The 25279-nt window shown below is 45.5% G+C and overlaps 1 protein-coding gene across 8 annotated transcripts in view; it reads left to right on the forward strand.

Moving 5' to 3' along the window:
- Positions 1-25279, forward strand: part of RBFOX1 (RNA binding fox-1 homolog 1) — a 2072285-nt gene that overhangs the window by 1734114 nt on the left and 312892 nt on the right. Inside the window, exon 1 of one of the 8 annotated variants that reach the window (XM_047713058.1) lies at positions 1310-1624. The exons of 6 other annotated variants lie outside the window; for them this stretch is intronic. In XM_047713058.1, coding sequence (XP_047569014.1) covers positions 1538-1624 — 87 coding nt within the window. In that variant the 5' untranslated portion in view covers positions 1310-1537. Of the gene's footprint in view, positions 1-1309; positions 1625-25279 lie in introns of those variants that run through there. One more of the 8 variants, XM_047713059.1, reaches the window with a different exon arrangement.

The raw sequence follows: 25279 nt of genomic DNA on the forward strand, positions 1-25279 counted from the left end.
AAAGTCAGAGTCAAAAGCTAAAGTTAGAAACAGTATCAGGCTGTTAAGTAAGAGGGGTCAACTTGCAGCTGTTACTGGAGCTTTCTGAATTGTAACAGTGTGGCCACTTTGATACATGAGAATCAATTACAGAGAAATCTGTCAAGATGGCCAAAATTCAGCCTTAAATAATTGAATTCTCTGCCAAATGCTGTCCACTGTTGTATCTAGAATGTAATTATGCAGCTAAATCAAGCAACTAAAATTAGTGTAGTGTAAAAACACCTTGGCTATCTGAAAGTGGAGGAATTGACATTTGGATTTAGAAAAAGCCAATAGTTGAATATGTTTTGTGGTGTCTGAAGCTCTCCGAGTTTCTACAAAATCTATATCTTATGTCCTGCTTAGAGTTAGAGGTGGAATGTGGCAAGCGGATGTTCGGTTTGAAGGTGATTTCCTATGATCCCTGGGCCTTCAGCATTAGCTGGGCGGACTTGCTTTGTCTGTTTCACATCCTTGCTTTTAAAATCAGGGAGCTCTCCACCAGCCCACGTGCCTTCTTGCTACAGGAGTGACGATTTGAATGTATCTGCACCTTCAATCTGAAGCCAGAGATGTGTCCATACCGACTGTCAGGAGAACAGGGAAGATGGGATAAGAATGGCCGATAGCCTCCAGCATCGTACCAGGGGCTTTGTCACACAACCCTATGAGTAGGGTCTCTCATTACTCAGTCTCCCAGACGAGGAAACCAAGGCTCAGACACTCCAACTGTGAGCAAACTATTCGACCAGGGTGAGCCCCCTTTCCCATGTGTCGCCCAGAACAGATAATACGTAGTTCAGAGAGTTGCGGAAATAAATGACTTAGCCCGTGTAAATAACTTAGTTCATTCTCTGTGCGTAAGCGCACTCTGCAAATGTTAGCTGGTGTGATTATTGTATTATTTGCACAGATTGCCCCTTTAAAATTAAAACCAGAGAGAGGGAGAGAAGCACAAACTAGACCATTGTCTTAGCTTCTGTTTGATCAGTACCAAAGGCTGCTCGCATTAACCTACTTGAGTTTTAAGTGGCAACTGATAATCCTATCAATTCACATTCTCAGGTTTTCTCGCTAAAAATCCCATGCAGACTCTGCCCCTTGCCTTTTGCCCCAATTCTTTAGGAAGAACCCAAACCCGATCGCCCCACTGCCCCTCTCTCTGTGTCATTTGGTCTCTCTCTCTCTCTCTCACTCTCTCTGAGAACTAAATTAATGAAGAGTATTTGGTTAGTCATGTTAGGCAAGCCGTTCCCAAAATAGCACCTTCCATTTTGGTAGCTTCAACGCTGCAGCTGCTGTGTCTCTTTGTCGTCTGGGAAGAAAACTTTCACATTAAGAGTTGCTGATGCGGATTTTCTTTCTTTCCCCTCTCCGCGTTGACGGGCGCTTGGCTCCTGATAGAAGCGATTTGGCGCTCAGCTTTGTAGTTCGGAAGAAGTTGGGTCTATAGATTTTCCCCTAAGTCTCCATTGATGTGTTGAGCTTCAGAGGGAATAACACCTTCACGTAAAGCATGTTGCCTTCTCAAGGAGTCCTCCTGCATCCCTATGGCGTGCCTATGATCGTTCCAGCAGCCCCCTACTTCCCCGGACTGATCCAGGTAATTCAAGGCCACTGCCAGCAAGCAACTTAACTCCAGAGTGCTCCGAGTAATAATTGGAATTTTTATGGTTGAGAAAGCAAACACTTTTAATACAGGAAAAAGCCCTCGTGTAGTCAGTGGGAAGACAGTAGGAAATCAAAAAGATGGATCACCCTAATCTGGCTATTGACATCTCTCATGGCTGAATAAATGGTGTAGTTGAGCTATATTGCTTGTATTGATCTGGGCGCTGTTTAACATTCATGCCTTTGCTTCAGGAGGGTTGACCACGGGCAAAGGATTTGCTCTCCTTCCTGGCTTTCTGAGGGACTCGGTCTCCCAGAGCTGATCATGAGGCAGAGTAACTTATCATGAGGTGACTTGGTTAAGAGCTTTAACCCGGAAAATAGAAGGAGCATGAATATGCATTAATTCCTGTGTTTTGCCTTCGTGTGGGTTGTCTATTTTCATAGAAACCCCCCCTCACCCCCTGCCCCGCCGCCGACCTGGGTTGAGGGGTGGCATTGAGGCAAAAAGGAACACTCTGTTGATGGTTTATTTATGAAGTTCAGAGATTATTCTAGGAATCCCTTACCAGCTGTTTACATCTTAATGATGGCAAGAAAGTGGAGGATTGAGATGTGTGTTGGTTTGACTTTTAAGGCTATTAATTCTGTGCAGGGAGAACCATCTACCAATAACAGACTTGGGACGTTTTCCTCCCCCCCCACCACCATAAGTTTGTCTTTTAAACAAGGATGGCTTCTGTGTATGTTTGACATTCTCTGTGGAAAGCTAACACCGAGTCAGGGACAGAGCCTGAACATGATGGGAAACCAGATGGTTAGGTGGTTGTCGTCTGCTTGTTATTTGGTTGAGAACAATCATCCCTTTGTAATAAATCTGTGTTGCGTTTCTACAGGAAAGGAAATTTAAGTGTCTTTTGTGTTCACGGTGTCCTTTCACCTTTGCTCTTGCCCTCCACCCAACTATATTTAAAAATTCTGCAATATCCTAGTTTGTGAGTGAACATTTCTGGGGAGGGTTCTGGTCAAACACATTTTTCCCCTTTTCCAAATGGCTTTTGTGAACTCTAAGACTTTGGTGATTTGAGACGTGCAGGGCATGATTCTACATACTAATAGAACATTCTGTCCTCCTAGACTACGGCCGTTGCTCGGTTTGGAAACTCCTGTATGGTGTGTGGGAAATAAGTGAACCATCTGGAGAATGGGCCTTCACAACGTGGAAAGGGTTCCATCTTTCCCAGTGTGGGCAGGCCCATGGGGCCACGTGGCGTCTGAAGCAGGACTCCAGAGCAGACTGGAAGGCCTTTTGCTTATACTGGAAACTTGGGGGTGAAGGTCAGCTGTTGGGAGTTTTGTCAGACCCTCTGCCAACCCCGTCCGATAAATAATTACAGCAAATTGTGCCCTTCACTCTATGCTGATTGATGCTGAAATTGCTTTTGAAAGTTCTCATAAGTTCCTGTTATAGATTAAGTGCCGGTGTAGGAAAATAGTGGCACCCACTGAAATGGGTGAATGTAATCAGGCTTAATGGACTTGAGAGCTTGTTGGGAATTAAATAACTATCGATTTGCTGGAATGTTGCTGTCATTACGAAATGCCACTCTGGACGTATTACCCCAATGATAGATGAGGAGACGCACAGGGCAGCTGAGAAATTGGGGAGGCCCTATTTCTTCCTCCTTTGCAGAGGCTTTGAGAAACATATCCAGTTATTTTTGGAAGGAACAAGCGATTTTACTTGCAAATCTTAGCCCTATCCTACTTTGTTTTCCCCAAGTGACACTTCTGGTAACTAGTTACCCATAAGTCAGGAGAGCAGTGCAGTAGGGACCCTCTAGACCAGCTGCTGTGACATATCCATCTCCTTCCTCTCCCATTCCCCTGGAACACACTGAAATGCTACAGCTAGAAAGAGACTAGCTTCATCTGGTTTGCTGAGAGAACCTCTGTCATTTACCCATTGACATCAGGAAACTCAAATCACCCCATTGCAGTAACATTTTGCAAGGGGAGGAAACGCAGCTCAAAGAGAAAAATTGTAACACACACACACACTCACACTCACCTTCTGCTGAGGCTTCTGACACCATTTGGCCTCCATCCCAATGGGCTATATAGTCTTGCTTACCAATTTCTTGACCTTGTATGCTTTTTGGGTTTTTTTGTTTGTTTGGTTTTTTGTTTTTTGTTTTTCTTTTGTTTTACCAACTTTTCAAGCAGGAGCTTTCCTGTAGGGGTGGAAGGTGCCACCCACACCTTAATAATGTCATCAGCAAGACCTGAAAGTGATCCAAAATAGTATGTGTACTCCATCATTGGTAGTAAGTTCCCTGTGACTGGAGATGTGCAAACAGAGCTGTAGTGGGCACTTGACAGTGTTGTTGGATCAGAGTTTGAGATTCCTCCCAAGGTCTTTCCAGCCTCAAGAGCCAACAATTCTGGGGCGCCTGGGTTGTTCAGTGGGTTAAAGCCTCTGCTTTCAGCTCAGGTCATGATCCCGGGGTCCTGGGATCGAGTCCCGCATCGGGCTCTCTGCTTCGGCAGGGAGCCTGCTTCCTCCTCTCTCTGCCTACCTCTTTGCCTGCTTGTGATCTCTGTCTGTCAAATAAATAAATAAAAAATCTCAAAAAAAAAAAAAGCCAACAATTCTGTTGCAGAAGAACTTCCATTCATAATTCTTTCAAGTGCCACTTTCTTTTTTTATTCATGCTAGCATTGCCCTACTTTGGTCCACTTAGGGGCAGAAAAAATAAATAATTGACCAGACATCATAACAGGCGTTAGGGAAACATCACATTGTTTTTGACAAACCAAAACAAAACAAAACAAAAAAAACAAATCAAAACAGAGAGTGGAGTTGTTTTTTACTCACCAGGGTCTTTTGTTCCAGAAGTTATCACTGATCTCCCTCTGCTATCCCTTAGCAAAACAAGAATGGTTACCATATTGGATATCCTGAACATTATCTCATTTCCTTTTTTTTTTTTTTTTTTAAGATTTTACTTATTTATTTGACACAGAGAGGTCACAAGTAGGCAGAGCAGCAGGCAGAGATAGAGGGAGAAGCAGGCTCCCCGCCGAGCAGAGAGCCTACTGCAGGGCTTGATCCCAGGACCCTGAGATCATGACCTGAGCCGAAGGCAGCGGCTTAACTCACTGAGCCACCCAGGTGCCCCCCCATCATCTCATTTCTAAATTTGTAGAATATATAGCAAGGTGGATAGTTTTTCCTTCTAACCATGTAAAGAATTCCAGAATGGTCACGTGGGATTGAGCTGAACAGTTTGGACAGTTTCAAGGGTCATGAGAAGCAGAAGAGAAGAGGAAAAGAGTAATATTACTGAGTGTGTTATATAAACAGTACTCCTTTCCCTTGGTATGGATCTCAGTCTCGGACCCTTTGGTTAAAAAGAAACAATGTATGTTCCTATTGAACCTTTTATTTACTTCTAATTGTTCAACAGTACCTTGAATGATCGATGAGCTGTCTGATCTGAGAACAAAGAAAGTCTGACAAGTCAATTGTCAGTCAGTCTTGAATCCAGAAGTTACCAAGATGGCTAATCCAAGCCATGGACCCACAGCCGCACAAAACCAGGCAACGTAAGAAAACAGTGGCTTTGTAAGTGATTAGTCTGTTTGTTTAGCATTTAGATCTAATGAGCCCTTGGCTCTAGGTTGTAAGTTCAGACTCACACCCCTCGCTGTAGATATCTGTCCAGAAAGTGTCTTTGATGATACGTGGCTGAATCATTCTCCATACTGGGGCAAGTAATTCCCATCTCATCTCGGTATTACAGATAATGGATCAAAAGGCTATTTCCTAGATGAGGGATGGTACAAACAGAGCCCCATCTATCTCCCCCTGCATTTGTTAATTTAGTTATTCATTCACTGGTAACCTATACCCGACACTGCTCTGGATACCCAGGACACAAAACTGATAGTTATAGCCACTGACCTGTAGGTTCACAGCCTGTGGATGAGAGCACTAGATAAACACAAAGCTGATATTGCAATGAATGCATTAGCGAAGAATGACAGGGAACAATTACTGAGTATTTGCCATGATCCAGGTGTTCTCTTAAGTACATAGGTATATTACTTTAATTTGCTCTTAAAAACCTTCATGTTGGGTGCTGTTGGCGCGCCATCCCTTATCTGTAATTTTAAATTCCAAAAAGCTCTGTAATCAGGGTTTTGGGGGGGAGGAGTTTGGCACCCCAACTCATTTGGGAAGCAGACTTGACCTGAAATGATGTGTGGCTATTTATAGATTTTTTTTTATCCCACTTAGTGTGAATATTCATATATTTTGCTACAGGGATATTTATGTGTTTGATTTTAGACCGTGCTGTCCCAGACCCTGCCAAGGGTGTTACATAATCAGTGTTTCCACTGAAATACCTTTCTGAAAAAAGGCAATTCCCCACGCCCCCCCCCAAAATTTGAATTTCAAAATACAGATGACCCCAAAGATTTCAGATGAGGAATCATAGTCCTGCATTATGATGCCCTTTTTGCATATGAAGAACCTGAAGTTGACACTCTAGAAACTTAACTCGCCAAAGTCACAGGAATGTCAGTGACAGAGCTGAGATTTGGATCAGGTGTGTGGGGCCAGAGCCTTCCCTCTTCACCCATCTACTGTTGAGGTGCACCCATGGGAATGCAGATGAAAACACAGGAGAGCAGGTAGGTGGATGTCTCTTAGAGGAGGGAAGTGGGTGGTTAAAAGGGAAAAGTGGCATTTGAGTTGAGCTGGCATTCACAGGTTAGCTAAGGAGAATGCTCTTCCAAGCAGAGCAGAGCACCTGGGTGAATTCACGGTGTTGGGGTGACATATCGAGACAGGCCTCAGGATCTTTCCCAAGCCACGGGCACTGTGGAATTGGACATTGTTTAAACCTAGGACTCGACAGTTCAAAGACATAGGTCAATAGGGGCTGGGAGGAGTCTCAGAAATGAAATTTCCGAGTGGTCGACACTGGTATCAGCTCCAAAATACTCTTCTGTGAACCCAGCAGGTGAGAGTCCACTTTGCTGGATGCGCGTCCCAACCACTCTTTGTCATCTTTTCTCCCCAAGACTGTAAGACCTCTGGAGGCTGTAAGTTTTCTGACTTAAACTTCACAGAGTAGGCAGCGGCAGAGAAATGCTGATCAGTGCCTGTCTGATGGGGCTAGCCATGGCGTAAGCAAACCGTGCACTCTGAGTTTCGAAGCAGAAATCAGCATCATTGAATCTGGCGATGTAGCTTATGACAGATATGCATACACATTTGTAGCAATGCCAGGAATTACCGGAGCACTGGTTTTGACAGTGAACCAACAGAAACCATCCCCGCAGAAAGGTAGAGGAATAGAGAAGGAGCTTGCAGGTCGTGTGGATACGTCTCTGGGTGGACCTAAAAGACGTACACTTGTTTTGGTCTGTGGCTAGTGGAGCCATTTTCAGATACTGCCCTCGCTGCCTTGCAGCATTATCTACATGTTTGGAGTGTGTGCCGATCGGGAAAGAGATCCGAATGTACACCTGATATAAATGCTAGTGGTGTCATTTACTTTGAGGCCACTCCATCTTAGTCACTAAGTGACTTTTCTGTACTGCCAAAGAGACCATGTCAACAGCAGACTAAATTAAAGAGTCAGGGAGGTGGCAAGGAGAATTTGGAGTCACACAGGTCCGGGTTGATGTATTGGCTCTGGCATTTACTAAGCGTGTGGCCTTGGGCTTGTCAATTAACCTCTCCAAGGCTGTTTGCTCAGCTACAGAATGAAAGCAGGAGTACCTGTCTTGCAAGGTGGTTGTGAGCTTTAAGTGTGATTCATCTCCTGGTTCAGCAGTTATTTATTGAGCACCTACTCTATGTCAAGCTGTGAAGTAGGAGAGGGTAACGGGGCAGAATAGAAAGCACACAAAACCCCATTCAACACAAAGCTTACATCCTGAACATAGGAAAGAAAAATGATAGATAGATAGATAGAGCTTTATATATATAATATATATAATATATGCTATTACATATATTATATATTATATACACATTATACATGTAATATACATATAATGTTATCTATAATATATAATTATCTATAACATATTATATATGTATATATAATATATATTGCATATATACATATATAATATACATATATATCTATAAAATATATATAATATAATATATATTATATATAATAAACAATATTGTATATATCCCGATAGAGATATCTATTATATATCATATATGTAATATATTTTAGAGATATATCTAGATAGAGATCTCAGTGTAGATGTTTATTCTCCATTATTTGAGAGGAAGAGAGAAAGTGAGAGAGAGAGGCATGATAAGTGTTTAGTCAGGGCTCTTTTATTTGTAAGCAACAAAAACCTAATTCACATTGCTTGTGGGTGGGATGGGGAAAGGACACATCCAGCTGAACTCAACATACAGTCGAATTCAGAGGCTCCAACAAACCATGTCATGTCTCTCCCCGACTCCACAGTGGTTGTCTTTTCCTGATCTTCATTTACAGTCACACCAAATCCAAGGGGCAGCAAGAAGGCTCCCCAAGCAACCCCAGACTTAGATCCTAACCCATCTTCGCCGGTCTCTTTCCCAGCGGCTCTTGCAAAAGTTCCACATAGCATTCTCCTTGGCTTGTCTTTTAATCCATGCCCACCCCCAAAGCAATCATCTTGACTCACTGCTCACATCGGAGCTGGAGGCCATAGTCCTCCCAGACTGAGCAGGGAGGGACTGGGAATAGAGGTGGGGGGGTGGGGGGGTGAGTCCTATTCTCAAAATAGGGTTCTAGACCAGTACATACCTGGTTCTCATGATCAGCAGTACTAGCTGAAGCTATTACATGCCTCCAGGCATGTTTTTTTCTCCCCTGAACCCTGCATACACCATCTCCAGGGAGGGAAGTGTGGAATTCTGATCCTAATTATCCTCTTAGCCTGATGCCAGGGATCATACTCACCAGGCAGTTAACTGTTGTCTTCTCCATTAGTGATGCGATGGATCAAAATAGGATGTGGCAATTTTACTCAGTGTTTTCCCACCTGAATTAATTACAGTAGTTGTCTCCCACTAGTGTATGGTATGTTTAGAGCATTCCCACCATTTTCCAGGTGAGGACGCCAGGCATAGTCTAGGGCCATAAAGACAGTCTGATAAGGACATTCAGTAAAACCATAACCAAAGCAACATTGGGCTTCTCATGCAGCAACATCATTTCTCTTGTATTAGCAATACATACATACATAAATATATAAAGAAAAGAAAACCCAAGCCTTCTAGTTAAGCTTGGAATAATGTGGACCGTCCGTCATTCCAAAGCACTTCGGACATGCTGGTGACTTGCCCCATTCTGTTTTATAGAAACAGCTTTTTTTTTTTTTTTTAAATTAAAAGATTAAAGGGACGCTGTCAGTCTCCTCTGATTAATATCAGTCCTATAAAAAGGATGTGTTTCTGCAGCAACCATCTGTCATTTTGATCATTTTAAAGGCATGCTATATCAGCAAGTCTGCTTTTTATAATATGTTGGCATCGGACAAGCAGAGCTGGAGAGACTTGTGGATTTCACACTCCACTTTGCTGCTTTGGTGTTCAGCAATCTGAGCCTTTGATGGTGAAGCAGAGCCCCCTCCCTGTCTTTTAAAGGTTGTTTTGGGTAAGTGTTTTCCCCGGCTGATTTATGACAGAGATACTCACCCCTATTTATGTTTCTCTCACGTCTAAAGATAGTCCTATCACACATGCATCCCACCAGCACATAAGCAGCCAGCGTGTCCACTTGATTAACTGCTGAACCTTAAAGAGGTGTCCAGAAACATTGAACTCAGTACTCCATAGGTCTTTTCCTCTGGGCAAATGGGACCATCGTCTTCTGCAATGGCTAGTTCGTAGCTTGAGCCCTTTGGGTTGTAAAAACCAGAGGAGAGTCATGGTGAGGTTTATTTATTCATTGTAATAATTATCTGTGGGTTATGGATTCCGTGTCGGGTTCTCTTCTTGAGATGATTAGGACCCAGTCTCTGTCCTTGGAGGTAGAGTGCATGGCCACACCATTGACAGGAGAGTTAGAAGTTAAAAATAACTGCTGGAAGGTAGAACTCTGTAGACTCTCAACCCCACTCACCCCACCTGGTATGGGCTCCTTACCACTCTCAGTAGCTGAATCAGTCAAGAGGAATTTTTCTACAGTCCCAGGAAGATGGTCCCTATAAGTAGTTTCTCCATCCCTCCCAAATGACAGGGTTTCTGGTATGTTCCTGGAGACAAAGGGAAGGGTTTTTTGTTTGTTTGTTTGCTTGCTTGTTTGTTTTTGTTTTTTTTCTGAGGAATAAGGATAATAGCAAGAACCATACCTCTGAAGCAGTGGCTGTCTTGTCCCACCTTATCTCTGGCTCAGAGGAGTGCAGTGAGTTCAGAATCCGCGCTGGGGGAAGAAGGTGGACCCCCTCAGCTGCTGCATTTCCTTCCATTCTCTAATCTGCACTGGCTCCTAGAGGTGGGGAGGATTTGGAGGAGACAGTCAGCTGGTGCTTTCCAGGACATTCTTACCCAGCGCTCTCTGAAGAGCTCTTTCTTCTCGTTTCATGAGGCAGCGTGGTTAAGGATTGAGATCAGAGAGGTTAGAGTATAGGATTCAGACCAGGGGAACCTGAGTCTGGCCACAACCTTCTCCTGGTGAGTTTGGGCAAGTTGCTTGACCTCTCTGAGCCTCCACTTGCTTGTCTTGAAAACGGTAGTGATAGGCCATATTCTCTACCTCCCAAAGTTGACGTCAGCAATAAAAGGGTGCAAAAATGGCCATGCCCAAGGCCTTTGCACTGCAACCACAATGCTATGGCAACATGTAATGCTATGAGGCAACATGACATAAGGCCATAGGTCGGGGCACACCCCACCCAGACCAATCTGAGTAGTCATCTTGGCCCCTGTGTGATGTGGGGCTTCACCTCTCTGAGCTCCCATTGTCTCAACTTGACAGCGGGGGACAGTCTCACTTCAGGAGGGAGCCCTGAAGTCTTGCTGAGATGGTGCTTGCGGCGCACGGAGAACAACACCTGCCCACTACAGGCGCTCCGGAAAGGTTGGCCAGCGTTGCTGCCGTCCTGGTTTTTCTCACCATTTCCTGGGTTGTTGCACTTCCTTTTTCATATGAAGATGCTCTAGATTTAGGGGTGAGTGAGCACATTTGTAGCTGTCTGTTCCCTCACTCCATGGAGATTCTCGATAACCAGGGTCTTGCCTTTTGGTGCAGCTGGACAGAGTAGGGTGCCATTGGGGGATGCCGGTGGAGGAGGGAGAAAGGGATTTAACATGCATAGCCCATGGCCTTGGGTTGTATCAAACTCACCCCCTTGGCATCCCCCGAGTCAATGGGTCTGGGGAGCTCGGGCTGCTGGTCATACACAAAGCAGGATGGACGGGTCTCACTCACATTGAATCTTTGCCCCAATCTTTGTCCACTGGTTCCAGTAGGACTTCTGGAGCTAGAACTGGAGTTGGCTGTGAGGAGTAGACTTTGAAGGGGGAAAGAGAGGCCTGTCCCCTCCCCTCCATGTGGCCATAGCCTTCTGGGGACAAACTCTTTGGGACCACCCACACCCCTGTTCCATGCAGCTCTCGGCACACTGTGGGCGCTTAATAAATGTTAAATAATAAGAATAGCTCCCATCTGTCAGCACCCGGTGGCAGGGAGGAGTGTGAGTGCAAGACTGCCGACTGGCACCGGGGCAGCGTGTGGGGAGCTTTCGGGAGAAGCACGGCTCCGAGTCTCTTCGAGGACCTCCTCCATCTATGTGTTCTCCCGTCCAGTCCTGCCACTGATCGGAGCGCAGGCAAGTTCATCAACAACGGATCCCAGATTGTCTTCATCAGAAGGGCAGGGCCCGGTGAACCATGTGCTTCACCAGCAATCCCGGGTTTCCTGTGAGGGGCTGGACTTGGGAACTGGTGTTGCCCAACAATGCAGGGGCTTTGTTGAGGTTTAAAAGGGGCGGTGGATCTACCCTCTGAACAGACGGTGTCATAAATTCATGCTGACATCATTTTCTTGGAAGACAATGCCTACCGGGCTTTTTGCATTTAGTTATAATAAAAACCACAGCAGCTGCTTGTTTTCAGGCATTGACGAGGTGCCGGGTGGCGTGTGAGGCGCCTCACCTACGGTATCTAAGTGAAGTGATGTGTTTGGGGAAGGAAAAGCAGGCTAACATGATGATGTAGGGGTTGGGCTCTGGACTGGATACTTGGCTCATCTCCTGCCCCCACCTATGTGACCCTGGGCGTCGCTTACTACCTGTGTGACCTCAGGCACGGTTGCTGCCCTCTCTCAGCAGCATTAACTTTGTTGAGTGGCATTTACGAAAGCATGTAAAGTTCATAGCACGGGGCCCGGCGTGTGGAAAGTACTCAGGAAGCATATTAGCAAGTTTATTTCCAAGTGCAGCTGCAACAGTGCCATGGATAACACCAGAGCTAACTATGTAACAGAGGCAATAGTGAGTGTTCATACATATCGATATTTGTCTTTGTATATTGCGTATTGGCTAAGAGTGCGCGCGCTTGAGCCAGACGACTGGCTTAGAATCTCAGCTTTGCCTCCTTAGGAAGTTCCTAAGTCACTCCGTGCTATAGGTTTCTCATCTGTAAAATGAACATATTAAAAGCACCTAAATATGTGTTTTAGTATCCTCCTCCATGACATGGGGATCATTACCAGCGTTGCTTTTGGGGATCAAATGAGTTAATATTTGTAAGGTACTTTTAGTGGTACTTGGCGTATCATAAGGCTCAATAAGAATAGAGATAACACCGGGTGCCTGGGTGACTCAGTGTGTTAAGCATCTGACTCTAGATTTTGGCTCAGGTCATGATCTCAGAATGGTGAGACTGAGCCCCGCATCTGGCTCTTGCCTGCTTAGGATTCTCCCACACACCCCCAACCTTGCATGCCCATGAGCACCCGCTCTCTTGTGCTCTCTCTCAAAACAGATAGATGGATAGATAGATGCTTTTTAAAAAGATGTTGTTTATTTATTTGAGAGAGAGAGTGAGCGAGAGAGAGCCTGAGTTGGGGGGAGGGGCAGAGGGAGAGGGAGAAGCAGATTCCCTGAACAGGGAGCGCACCTTGGGGGCTTGACCCCAGGACCCTGGGATTAGGGCCAAAGCCGAAGGTAGATGCTTAACTGACTGAGCCACCCAGGTGCCCCTAAATAGCAGCTTAAAAAAAAGAAGAATAGAAATAAAAATAACATGAGGATTAGATAATATTACATAATATATGTGATATATGTAATAACATGTATTACATATAATACACATATAATATACAGTATGTGATTATGTTTTATAATTATAATATGCTATTACCTATAATTATGTAATGATACATAAAATAAAACACAATTATATGTAATATCATGTATCATTATGTAATTACATATAACATATAATAATTGTCATATAATATGTGATTTATAATACATATGGTTATATGTTCCTATGTAACATAAATGGTAGCAGTACTATGTAATGTGGTTATGCTACATATTATAACATACATTAACAAATGGTCATATGACCCTATGTAACATAGTCAAATAGTAGTAATATTTTTATGATTACTGTATTATACTTACATGCTAATAATTACATTACTATTATTTCTGTCATTGCTATGGCTGCTGGTCACTCCATCAGATGTTTTCCATAGGTTGTTTCTACTGCTCCAAACCATCCTGGAGAGACCTATTTTCAAGGAAACAGAGGCCCAGGGAAATAAAATAATCTGCCCTAGCTCTCAGGGCTTGGGAACGGCAGACTTGGGGATGCTCCCAAGGACCGTGCTGTGCTTTGTGGCTCCGACGCCTCCGCTCGTCCTCCGCAGGGGAACAGCCTTGTCTCTTCCCCCTACAACCTATTCTGAGCGGAAGGCTAACAGGGTTTTGTGCCGCTGTCATTTCTGATCAGCTTTCCTCCCTCTGTCTCTCAGCCTTCTGTCAGGAGGTCTTGTTCCCCCGTGGAAGCCCGATTCCTCCGGGAGATCAAAACGGGAGGTGAGGCGGTGACAAACGGCAAGGAGGGGACTGCTGGGACATGGTCCTTGTGGCTTTGTTTACAAGACCTTCTCTTTGGTTATCAATGTCTAAACCTCCTGGAAATGCACTTTCTGTTTTCTCTTTAAACACAAATCAAGCAACGTTACCAACACACATTCTCTGTCAAACATGTCAGTTACTCCAGGGGCCGTGGACAGCTTGCAAGCGATGTCTTCTATTGTTACTGTGGTGGTGTGTTATTTCTCCCTTCAACAGCTCTGCATTTGTTCTGCTGAGAGGTGTAAACACCGAGGTGCCTGCTATCTGGGAGGTTTTGACAGAAAATGTGAAACTGACGTGGACCGTCCAATGACCATCTTAATAAGGCGGCTCCCACGGCCTCGTAGAGCCTGGCGGTGCGGGCAGCCCTGTATTTGCCTGGAGCCTTTTCCAGGAATTTAGGTGGGGGCTTAAGGACTCTAATGAGCTAGGGATTGTTTCACACCTGGCGTTTTGGCAGGTGGTTCCCACTGTGACTTAGCTGAGGGACTTGGTGCTGCCTGCCAGAGGGCCTTAAGATTTGTGTGGGGGCTGAGCAGATGTTGGATGCGTTCACCCATCATACAGAACGCCAGTCATCAGCTGCTGCGTGCTGTCCCTGTCTGCATTGTAAGGGACCAGAGCTCCCACTTGCTTCCTGGTGATGGGGTAGCCTGGGGATGGATAAAAAGCCTTCCATTGCTGAGGGTAATGCAGACCATATGGAATTCTTATCTGTTCAAACAGTTGTGGGGTTTGGGTGCGCAATGCTGTCTGCATGAGTATTTTCTTTAGTGTTTGGTTCTAGCTAGTGAGAGCTTCATGAAGGAACACTTTGTAGTGTTCCCTCCCGGGGACGGGCAAGGCGTGTGTCTGATGACGTCTCTGCTTCCCGGCTTTCCAGCTTCTGTACCTGTTGGCATTAGTTCTAAACACCCCATCACAACCAAGCCCCTACCCTCCCTGGTTAGGTGACTCTTCCTCTGCGCCATCTTGCTTTACTCTGTGGGGCTCTCGCTGCTGACGCATCGCGGTATGTTTCAGTGTCCCATGTGGCCCAGAAGCCCCTGTTTCATTCATGCCTTTGTGCTCAGATCTGCTCTGATAGCAAAGATAAGGTAAATTAAGAACTGTTTGGCTTTCTATGGGTTGAAAGATAATTTTGAATGTCAAGAAACCAACGATGATTTTTGAATACAAGTGTTTTTGTTAAGATCCCTCTGGTCGAGGATCAGAACCCAATCCTGCCTAGTTGAACAAACATTTAGTGATGGAGGTGTTTACATTTTTGTGGGTTTTGAGGCATAAGCCTAAGCCATTGAATGCAAAGATGTTCTTGGGTTCAAAAGGGGGAAAAGAAATGAGACTCAATCCAAGGCACATAGAGGAGGTAGGGCAGGCCTAAAGACCTCAGCAGGCAGTATTGGTGGACCTCTTCAGGTAAGTGGTTCTCAGTCCTCTAGGGACATTTTTAGTTGTCACAATCGGAGGGTGGTTGCTGTTGGCACTCTTCAATGCATAGGGCAACCAGAATTATTCAGATTTCACCAGAATTATCTGGCTCAAATGTCATTCTTGCTAAGGTTCAGAAACCACAGTGACTCAGCTGCAAAGACCACTAGCCATTGTGTCTCCATTCAAGTTCCAGATGCCCAGGAAAGAATCTGATGGATCCAGCCTGGGGAACCGTTCAACTCCGAGTTAGTGAACTATGTCTCAGACCTGCCCCAACCCCCCACCTCACCATCACCCGCCATGTACTTGGGACCCAGTTGGAGTCTTGTTGAACAGTCCTGGGAAGGAGGTCGGTTGAGGATTGCCATTGAACCAGAACCCATCCCAAGAGACGAGTCATAGGATGGTTTATTGATGGCCTTTGGTGGACTTCACCTGTGGCCAAAGTCCAGCCCAGCTAGTGTGTTTTGCGTAGAGCTGTGCACCTGTAGCACAGTTGTCACACCTTGGTACCAGTCTCAGCAAGCAGCTGATTTGTTTGGTCTTTGATTTAAGCTTATGGCTTCCTTCTTAGGCTCCTTTCCAACAGGCAATTCATTGAAAATAATTGTTGCCAATTTTTCTAATTATAAAATTAATGCAAGATTAATGCAAAATACATTTAATCAGAAAAGCACAAACAAATACACACAAAAGTGCATGCGTACACACAGACACACAAACTGTAACCCAGCACCCAGAAATAACCCCTTGGAATCACTGTACACATCTCTCCATCTTCTTCCTGCACATGGATGTTTTTACACAAAAGTTCCCACACTCTCATCCTATACATAAACATTTATGTCATTGCAGCCAGCTTTTTTTAAATAAAGAAACTTTTAAAAATAGAATCAACTATTGTTTCAACTAATAAATATCCTTTCTATTTGGAACACTGAGACTAAGGCGATAGCTTATAACAAAACATGCGGCTAATATCTTTAAGTAAATGGAGCATCAGAAAATTATAGCATTTAAGTCCGTGGAACAGGGAATTCAGGGATGAGGGAGAGGAACCAACCATGTATCCCCGGGGATTAGAGGATCAAGAGAAGAGAGAAGAGAAGAGGCAGAGGTTGGCTGGCTCCAACCAACTAAGTGGGTGGCTTCTGCTCTCAGCTTTCTCCAAAGTCCTATGCAGTGGGGACTCCAAAAGATATGCTTTCCTGTGAGGAAAAGAGAAACTCCATCCATCCATGAGGCATGAGTGCACATCCGACTCGTGAAACACACAGCTCCCCTTTAGAGATCTGGCCAAAGTTCATGCCCATTTTAGGACTAAAAACCAAGCTGCTCAAGAGATCAAGCTATCTTCCGGGCAGCCTTCTCGCAGAAGCTGGGACGGGGAGACAGAGCAGACTTGCCTTGTCAGCTCTCATCACTCCTGCCCGAGTATTTCTCTCGCAAACCAAATGCACGTCTCGGGCCCAAGATCAGTTTTTAATTTAAATGACTTCACTTTCTCTCTTAAAAACTAAATCCTTCTCCTAATTCCCTTAAGTCCTAAAAGTATAACATTTTCCCTTGATAGATTGGAGAAAGAAGTCCTGGAATGGGCCTGCCCCATGGCATTAGGATGAAGTGAGCCAGCCAGCCCTTGCCAGAGTGTGCGCAGAAAATGCAAAAGACCTTTTTTTCCATCAGTAGCTTACCAGTTATTGTGCTTTTCTTTCCATCTTTATATCTGACCCCTCACAATGAAAATGAGGGTGATGACAGGCCATGTGCATGGCGGAGGCCGAGGAGGGGGCTTAGTTTGGAGATTTGGATGTCTCTAGGTTGGTTTCCATAGGCATTCAAAAATTTAGTAAATATTTATTGAGCGTTCAGCATGCGCTGGGCAATAGGTTTGCAGGGGTGAATAAAACCACTCAGATTTAATGGAGGAAAAAAGGCAATAAGCAGAACAGCTGATGGCGTTACATACTAGGAAGAAAATAAGACAGATTCCATGATAGTCATTAAGAGGGTTATTTGGGGTAGTTGAAGGACGGAAGGTGCAAAGTTGAGCTCAGATCTGATGGACAGTAGGAGCCAACTATGTAACGTCCTGGTGTAGAGAAGAGAGTTCAGGCAAAGGGGGACACATGGAAGCCCTAAAGGCACATTTGGGACTAACAAAGATGGTCAATATGACGGGGACATGGTGGATGACCAAGGAAGAGGTAGGACATGAAGTCATATGTGCGGTCAGCAACCAGATCACCTTCGGTCTTCTTGGGCTTTGCAGGGAGGTAAGATTTCCATCTAAGACAGATGGAAAACCACTGGGAAGCTTCAAGTTGAGGAACACCGTGACCTGATTTTACATTTTTAAAAAGATTTCCTCCAGAAGCTACATGGTACTTGGTCTAGTGGTCTCTAGTGGGACAAGATGGGAAACAGAGAGGAGGACCAGCATGCATTGAGTGGAAATCGCCAACACCATGGTATCCATGGTTGGCTAATAAATATCCTTGCTTTAAGCCAGGATCTTTATCAACTAGACAATTCTGGCCAGAAAGGAGGGACAGTTTCTGGTGGGGAGGCAGGGGCAGGTTGGAGCAGAAAATCACAAGGATTGTGGAAAGAGAGTGAGAGGACGCTGGGAATCATAGAAGTGTGTCTGTGTGCGTGGGTCTGGTAACTTCCGTGGCTTCGGGGGACTGCAGCGTGTGTGTTTAATTGTTAATGGCCCACAAATATGTCCAAGGGCTCCAAGCGAACCTGCTTGAGCATGGGGGATCCGTCTTGGGTGCTTATGAAGCCTTGCCGTACCAAAGCTACACACAGCATCTGGTGAGCCATGTGCTCCTGGACTGGATTTTCCATCAGAGGACAGTTCTGTCTTAGGGCTGGCTGATTTTCCTCTTATTTTTGTCTTAGCAGAAGTAGGGAAGGCCCCCGGGGGCGAGATGTCTCACTTTTGTCATTTGTGACAACAGGAACAACCTGGGAGTCTGGATTCAGACAGACCTGAATTCTAGAATCAGCCATCCCTCCTATTACATTTGATCTTGAATAGATAATTTTACCTCTCTGAGCCTCAGTTTACTCATGTGTACACTAGAAGGAGAGGTTTGTGTGTCGGAGAGCAGCAGCAAAGATTATTGTGCATGACTGGTAGATTCATTCTTTGGGTAATTCTTCAGACATTTATTGAGCACCTACTGTATGCAATACAATGCTAGACATTAATAGCACAGTGCGCAAGGAGTCAGATATGATCCCCTCCTCGGTGATCTCGTAGGAGACAGAAACAAAACCAAGAACGGAGCAGCTACAACGACACATGAGTGGATGGATTCTCATTTTAGTAAGTGTCACAAAGGAAATAATGCAGGAAGGAAGAAGGAATTACTCATGTTAAGGAAGATCCTGGTGTTCTGCCCTTAAGCTCCCATCCTACCCTGTCTTGAGATCCTTCTTACCTCCACTCCTCTCTTCCGAGCTTCCTGGGTTTGTCTTGGAGACACCTGACACTGTGCCCGTCCATGCCTGAAATACACATGTCCACAGAGAGCAGCTGATTTACTGTGGGGCAGGGGAATGTGCTTTTCCAGAGTTTAGAAGCCACCTGTTTCTGGGAGTGCCATGGAAACACACATTCTGTCACTTGATCTGGAGGCCCAGGCAGAGAATTTTCAGCTGTCAGCAGCTGTGTTTCCTAACTGCTGCTGAGAAGTTTCCAACCCCAGGAAAAAGTCCATCGTGACCCTCACCGGTGACTTTGAGGCCACTCTCCAGAGCTGATAAAGAAAGAGGGGCTCCCATAGAGTGATTCATGGGCATGGATTCTTAATTGGAGCGCCTGGAAATTTCCGCTCGGAGCATATGTCACACTGTGAGCCTGTGGTCTTGTGGTGGAAGGGTTTCTAACTTATAGTTGATTGTCCGCACACCCCATGCAGAAACGTCCTTAAGAATCTCCATTCCAGAGACAGCCATGGCTTTGTGACTTTGTGGCTTCTGGGTGGAGAAAGCCTTTCAGAGAAGGTCAACCGGTAATCTGTGTAATACTGTGTAATCTAAGTCTTTGTACATGTCCCCAAACAGGGCAGAGGGACTGGCCTTACCCCCCAACTCTGGGCCGGAGGACCAAGTAGGAAGAGACAGAACATTCCATATCTTGCGCTCAGAATTTGCATCACCCCCTCCCAGATGTGGTGGCATGCCTCCCTGGGATTGGCCACCCCTCCCTTTACAAGTCACTGTCCGCTAGGGAATAGCAAAGCTCACGGGGATCCATCTGCACTGAACTTGCTTCGGGTTCCCCATCTCTGCTGTGTGGTGGCCCCGTTCTCCAGGGCCCTTTGTGTCCAAATCCCAAAGACAAGTAAGGTGGAAAAGAATAATAAAGAAAGCCAGAAGTTGTGGCCCTTCTCCAGGAAAAGTGAGAATGGCCCCACCTACACACACTGGCTGAGTGATACTTCTAAATTTTCCATGCAATTCCAGAAGGATCCTGGGGCAGGAGTTCTGAAGACTTCACTCTTATTCCAGACCTGTCCCTGGATGCCTGTGCATAAGTGAGCAAATCTCCTGGCTTTTCTACTGCTCATTCATGTGCATGGGGTGCAAGGCTAAGTAGATGAAAGTAGAAGTTTTCAAACACGCGCACACACACACATATACATGCATACACATGGGCACACATGTGCGCTCACACACACACCACTTTTGCAGATGACTTTAGGTCTCAGGTCCATGTGTGGACCCCATGGGGGGAACCCAAAGCTTTGTCTTTAGCCACAGTTTCCTAAACTTCAGACCTTCAGCCGCTTTGTAGCACAAGCACTATTATCTATTTAATGCTATGATTGAATTTGATTCTGTTTTTATAAGTAGTATGAATTAATTTACAAAAGGAAACTATGCATCACTAATTCAGTCAAACCTCCCCACCACAAGGCCTCAATAAATAGTATCTACTGAAAAAACGCTGATCACGTCAACTAGAATGCGGCAATAAAAAGACGGACCATAACAAGTGCTGGTGAGGAAGTGCAGATACCGGGACGGGCATACGTTGCTGGTGGGAATGCGAAATTTTGCAGTGACTTTGGAAAATAGCTTAGTAATGACTCAAAAACTTATACATAGGGTCACGATATGACCTAGCAATTCCACACCTAGGTGCAAGCCCAAGGGAACTGAAGATAAGTCATCCCTACACAAACACTTGGGCCTGAGTGTTCATAGCAGCATTACTCATGAAAGCCAAATGATGACAAGAACCTAAATGTCTATGGACTAATGAAGGGATAAACAAAGAGTGGTCCATCATCCACTGGGAATCATTCGGTCATGAAAGAGAATGAAGTAGTAATACATGCTATAACACGGATGGCCTGTGAAAATGTTATGGTTAATGACAAAAGCCAGACACAGAAGACCGCATAGTATATGATTCCATTTACACAAAGTGCCCAGAATAAGCAAATCTGTAGAGACAGAAAGCAGAGTTTTGGTTGCTAGAAAGCCGGGGGAGGAAGAACGGGGAGTGACTGCTAATGGGTACAGTCTTTCTTTTAGGGGCAATGAACATGTTCTAGAATTAAATAGTAACTCTGTAATGGTCTTAGAAAACACTGCATTGTACTTTTTCAAGGAAGAATTCTATGGTAGATGTTGTAGTTTGATGAAAAAAAAATATGCTGAAGACAAAACAGTGTTAGCAAATACGCCATTACTTTTGTTTGCTGACGGTGTTTGCCTTGTCTGGGGCCTCTTCTCTCGTAAGAAGATTAAGGAGGTCCAAAAGTGTCCCTCCCAAGATGGCACGAAAGGCAGGGTAGCACCATGTGGGTCTCATCGAGCAATCAGAAAAATGAGAAGGGACCTGCTTCGTAAAACCTTTTAAACTCGCCTCTTCCACCCCAAGCGAGATGAAATGCTTAGGGTTTCCTAATATTTTAAGTACTGTGACGTGTGCCCATCGTCAGTACCAGGGACCCTCAGGAGAGAAGGAGGTTACTTTCTCTGGGGAGAGTGAAATTCTCTAGAAACGTGCTGTCCATTCTAGCCCCACGTCGCGATTGCAATTTACATTAAGGTAAACTCTTAATATTTCCAGTGCTCGCTAGACACCTGGTTTTGTCTTTACTGTGTCGAACAGCATAATATAGACCATTTCTTTCATTGCTGAATGTGCTGTGGGGCAGCACTACTCTGTAAGATGGAATTAATTAAACTGCCATGTTACGGTCTCTTTTCTCTCCTTTGCCTTTCCCTCATCTGAGCAGATCTGAGTGCTGAAAGATGAGAACAACTTAACAATAATAAAATTAATAGTTCATATTTGCCCTTGCCTCATGCTGGGTGGTGTGCTAAGCATTTAACAGGTATTTTCTTAGTTAATCCTCACAAAAATTCAAAGAGGCGGGTACTGCCCTTATCCCAGCTTCATAGAGAAGCCAAGAGGCAGAGAAGTTAGGCGGCCGGGATCATGTTCACAGAGTGGGCGAACGGGGAATCCTGGGATTTGAATTAGAGACCGTTGACTGTCTTCTCTGGCCCTCAGTCTCCCTCTGATGGAGGCACAGATCCCATCCCTCACCCCAGCCGGGGTTCTGCTAAGATCCTGCAACCCTCTTTCTTTTACTTTTTTTTTTTTTTTTAAGATTTTATTTATTTACTTGAGAGAGAGAGAGAGAGATCACAAGCAGGCAGAGAAGCAGGCAGAGAGAGAGGAGGAAGCAGGCTCCCTGCTGAGCAGAGAGCCTGTAGCGGGGCTCGATCCCAGGACCCGGAGACCATGACCTGAGCCGAAGGCAGAGGCTTAACCCACTGAGCCACCCAGGTGCCCCACTTTCTTTTACTTTTAAAACTGTAGTGCTGGGGCGCCTGGGTGGCTCAGTGGGTTAAGCCGCTGCCTTCGGCTCAGGTCATGATCTCAGGGTCTTGGGATCGAGTCCCGCATCGGGCTCTCTGCTCAGCAAGAAGCCTGCTTCTCTCTCTCTCTCTGCCAGCCTCTCCGTCTACTTATGATCTCTCTCTGTCAAATAAATAAATAAAATCTTTAAAAAAAAAACTGTAGTGTAATGGTATATTTTCCCCCAAAACGCTTCCAAGAAATAAACATTAACACAGAGGAACGCATGTGAGTCTGTCTACCACAGCCCCACTCCTCTCCCCCACTCCCCTACAAAGAGGTGATGCAGGGTAACAGATCGGAGCAGTAGTTTGGAATGCCCCCGCCCCCGCCCCGGTGTCATTACGCACATGCGCGCATATACAGGAACATGGTGCACGTGTTTAAAAGTCCATGGGATCCTGTCCACCCGCATTGTTCTGTTACTTGCTTTTATGTATCTAACAACACGAACGTGGCCACCTTCTCTGGTCATCACATAGAAATCTGCCCTAGTATTCTGAACAGACTGAACAAAATTCCATATATGGTCATACCACAATTTATTTAGCCATCTTGCCTTTTTTATACCCATTTTGGTAGCTTCTGGTTTTGTTTGTTTTCCCTGTGACAAGGCTGCCAGTGCATGCCCTTGCACATCTGTGTTTGTGCACACGTATGAAAATAGGTTGAGGGCAAAAGCCTAGAATTGGGTTTGCTGGTTCCCTGGGTACGCACATTTTATATTCTAAATGGGACTGCCAAATGCCCTCCAGAAAATGGCTTTGCCAATTGTCATTCCCTCAAAGACGGTATGATAGACCAGTTTCCTTGCTTCTGCGCCAAAAGTGGACATCATCAATCTTTTAAATTTTTGCCAATCTGTTGGGTGATAATTTCTTTTCCTTTCAACCTTCAGGGTCATTTACACCTCCCTCCACCTGCTCTGCCCAGGCTTCAAGCTGCTGACAGCCAAAGGCATTTTGCTGAAGGCAAAACAAGGTCAAGGCCAAAAAGTATATTTCCTTTCAGTGAGAGTGGTGTTTACTTGGGTAAATATGGTATATGCAAAAGGCCTCATGGGTTTGGAAAGGGAAGAAGGGAGGCCCAAGAAGCCCCCTCCAAGGCTGTGTGTCTCAACCCTGGTGCTCCAACATAGCGACTGATGCATTATAATCAGTTATAATAGAGAATATGGTCATCTGGTCATTTATTCATCAGTAGCAATGGCGCATTGATCCAATGCCAGGCATAGTTCTAGGCACTGGAGATACAGCCCTTAAGAGAGTCAAGGCCCTTGTTATGGGACTTCTTTTAAGTGCTTGTTATGGAGAGAAGAACGGAAAGGTGCTCCATGACACAGTGGCCTGCGTGTGTGGGCCTCTCCTGGACAAGGGTGGTCAGCTGAGGCTCTCTGAGCAGTGACATTGAAGACTAGAACAAATTCAAGAAGAAGCATCCCACCAAGAGAGACCAGCAAGCACAGAGCGCTCAGGGGAAGCCAGGAGTGCTGGAGTCTTGTGTTCAAGGGGAAGGAGAGTGGGAGGCGATGTGGAGGAGGCAGGCGGGGGCCAGGTGAGGTAGGGCCCTGCTGAATGTGCTAAGGAATTCGGATTTTTATCAAGTGGTGATAAGAGGCCCCTGGAAAATTTTAAGCAGGGCGACAGCACAGTCTGGTTTATTCTGAGAGCTTTAAGTTAAAGGTCCTTATAATTCTGAAGTCTATGAAAGCTTTGCTTTTTAAATAATACAAATACATTAAAGAGTTGAAGGTTGTCTTACAGGAGAGCTGTGCTCAGATGTGCTGTACAGTGCCTTCTCGAGTGATGGAGGAAAGGGAGCCAGCCAGCGGATAGAGTCATGCCCAGATGTCTGTCTGCAGGGTCTGAGGCAAAGCTCGTGATCAAAGCCTAGCAGGAGCCTCCAGTTGCTCTTCCATACACGAACCCTGAGGGCCCCTGCATGCAGGACTGTTGCCTACCCAGCAGAAGGCCTTTTTGGCTCAGACCACCCAGGGACCTGCCCGAGAGCAGAGAGGGAAACAGAGGGGTGCTCTGTGATACCAAGGCCTTTCTGGAGGCATCCTGCATCCAAGCAAACGAGCTTGCTCCAAAAGGTGCCAGGGCCAGAGAAGGAGAAGAAAACCCTGTATTCATGATCTTGGCATTTAGTGACACAGGCATTTTGGATTCCTTCGGCACGGACACTGCTGTCAGATCACCCTGAGTGGGGTAGACAGGAGGAACGGGAGCCTCCCTTTAACTGGTATCAACCCAGTGAATAAAAACACCCTTGGTCATTGTCATAATACTCCCAGTTTTTATTCTGAATCATCTTTTAGACAGAGATGTTGTCAATACTAAATTTCCAGTGAGTCAGCAACATAAACCGAGCCTCACGGAGAGCAAGCAGCATGAGGGTCATGACGGGGGTGGGGGGGGCAAGGACGTGTAGGTAGAATGATCTGGGGTTTTCTCCCTCTCATCGGCCACGCTTTGCCCCCGCACGTCTCCTGATCCCCATTGATTAAAGGAATAAAGCCCACCCCTCTCCCTTTCTTTCCATCCTGACCTACCTTGTTCTGCCCCATAGCCTTTGCCTGGCCCCTGATTATGCATTGGTGCCTCTGACCCACGTTTCTGGACTCAGAAACAAACCCACACCCAGTCCCTAGGCCATTTCTGTCTCCCGCTCAGAGCTTTTGCACAGTCCCAGCCACGCCAAGGTCTCTCTTCTTACCCTGGCCAGGTTGCCGTAGAGGAGAGCAGGCAGTGGGAGAGGCTTCCCGTGGCAAAGTGGTGCTTTGCCTGCTTTACTCCAAGGTGGATCAGGAGAGCCTGCCAGCGTGCCTTCTCCCCTGCTCCCTTCCCAGCTGCCCTCTAAGCTTTCTGCTCTACCCATGCAGAGAGATGTTCCCAGCCTCCCTCTGATTCCCGTTTATTTGTTTATTTTTTTTTTTCCTGGCAATCGTGAGAGCAGGATTTGCTGTTGTAGCAAAACACATTTCATTTTTATTTTGACTGTCTCTGTCTTAATAGCTAGGTCTGCCTTCATCCGCTTGAAAATCACATTATCTTGCATGTGGGCTAATAAATAGTACAGCCCGAGACCTCCACTCAAACCAGCCTTGTAGAAGTAGAACATTTAATAGGCTGATCTTCGATAGATAATTTACAAGACTTCCACTTCTTATTGATTAACTTTCATAACTCA

This window comes from Lutra lutra, chromosome 18 (assembly GCF_902655055.1).
Source record: "Lutra lutra chromosome 18, mLutLut1.2, whole genome shotgun sequence".
In the NCBI taxonomy this organism is placed as follows: Eukaryota; Metazoa; Chordata; class Mammalia; order Carnivora; family Mustelidae; genus Lutra; species Lutra lutra.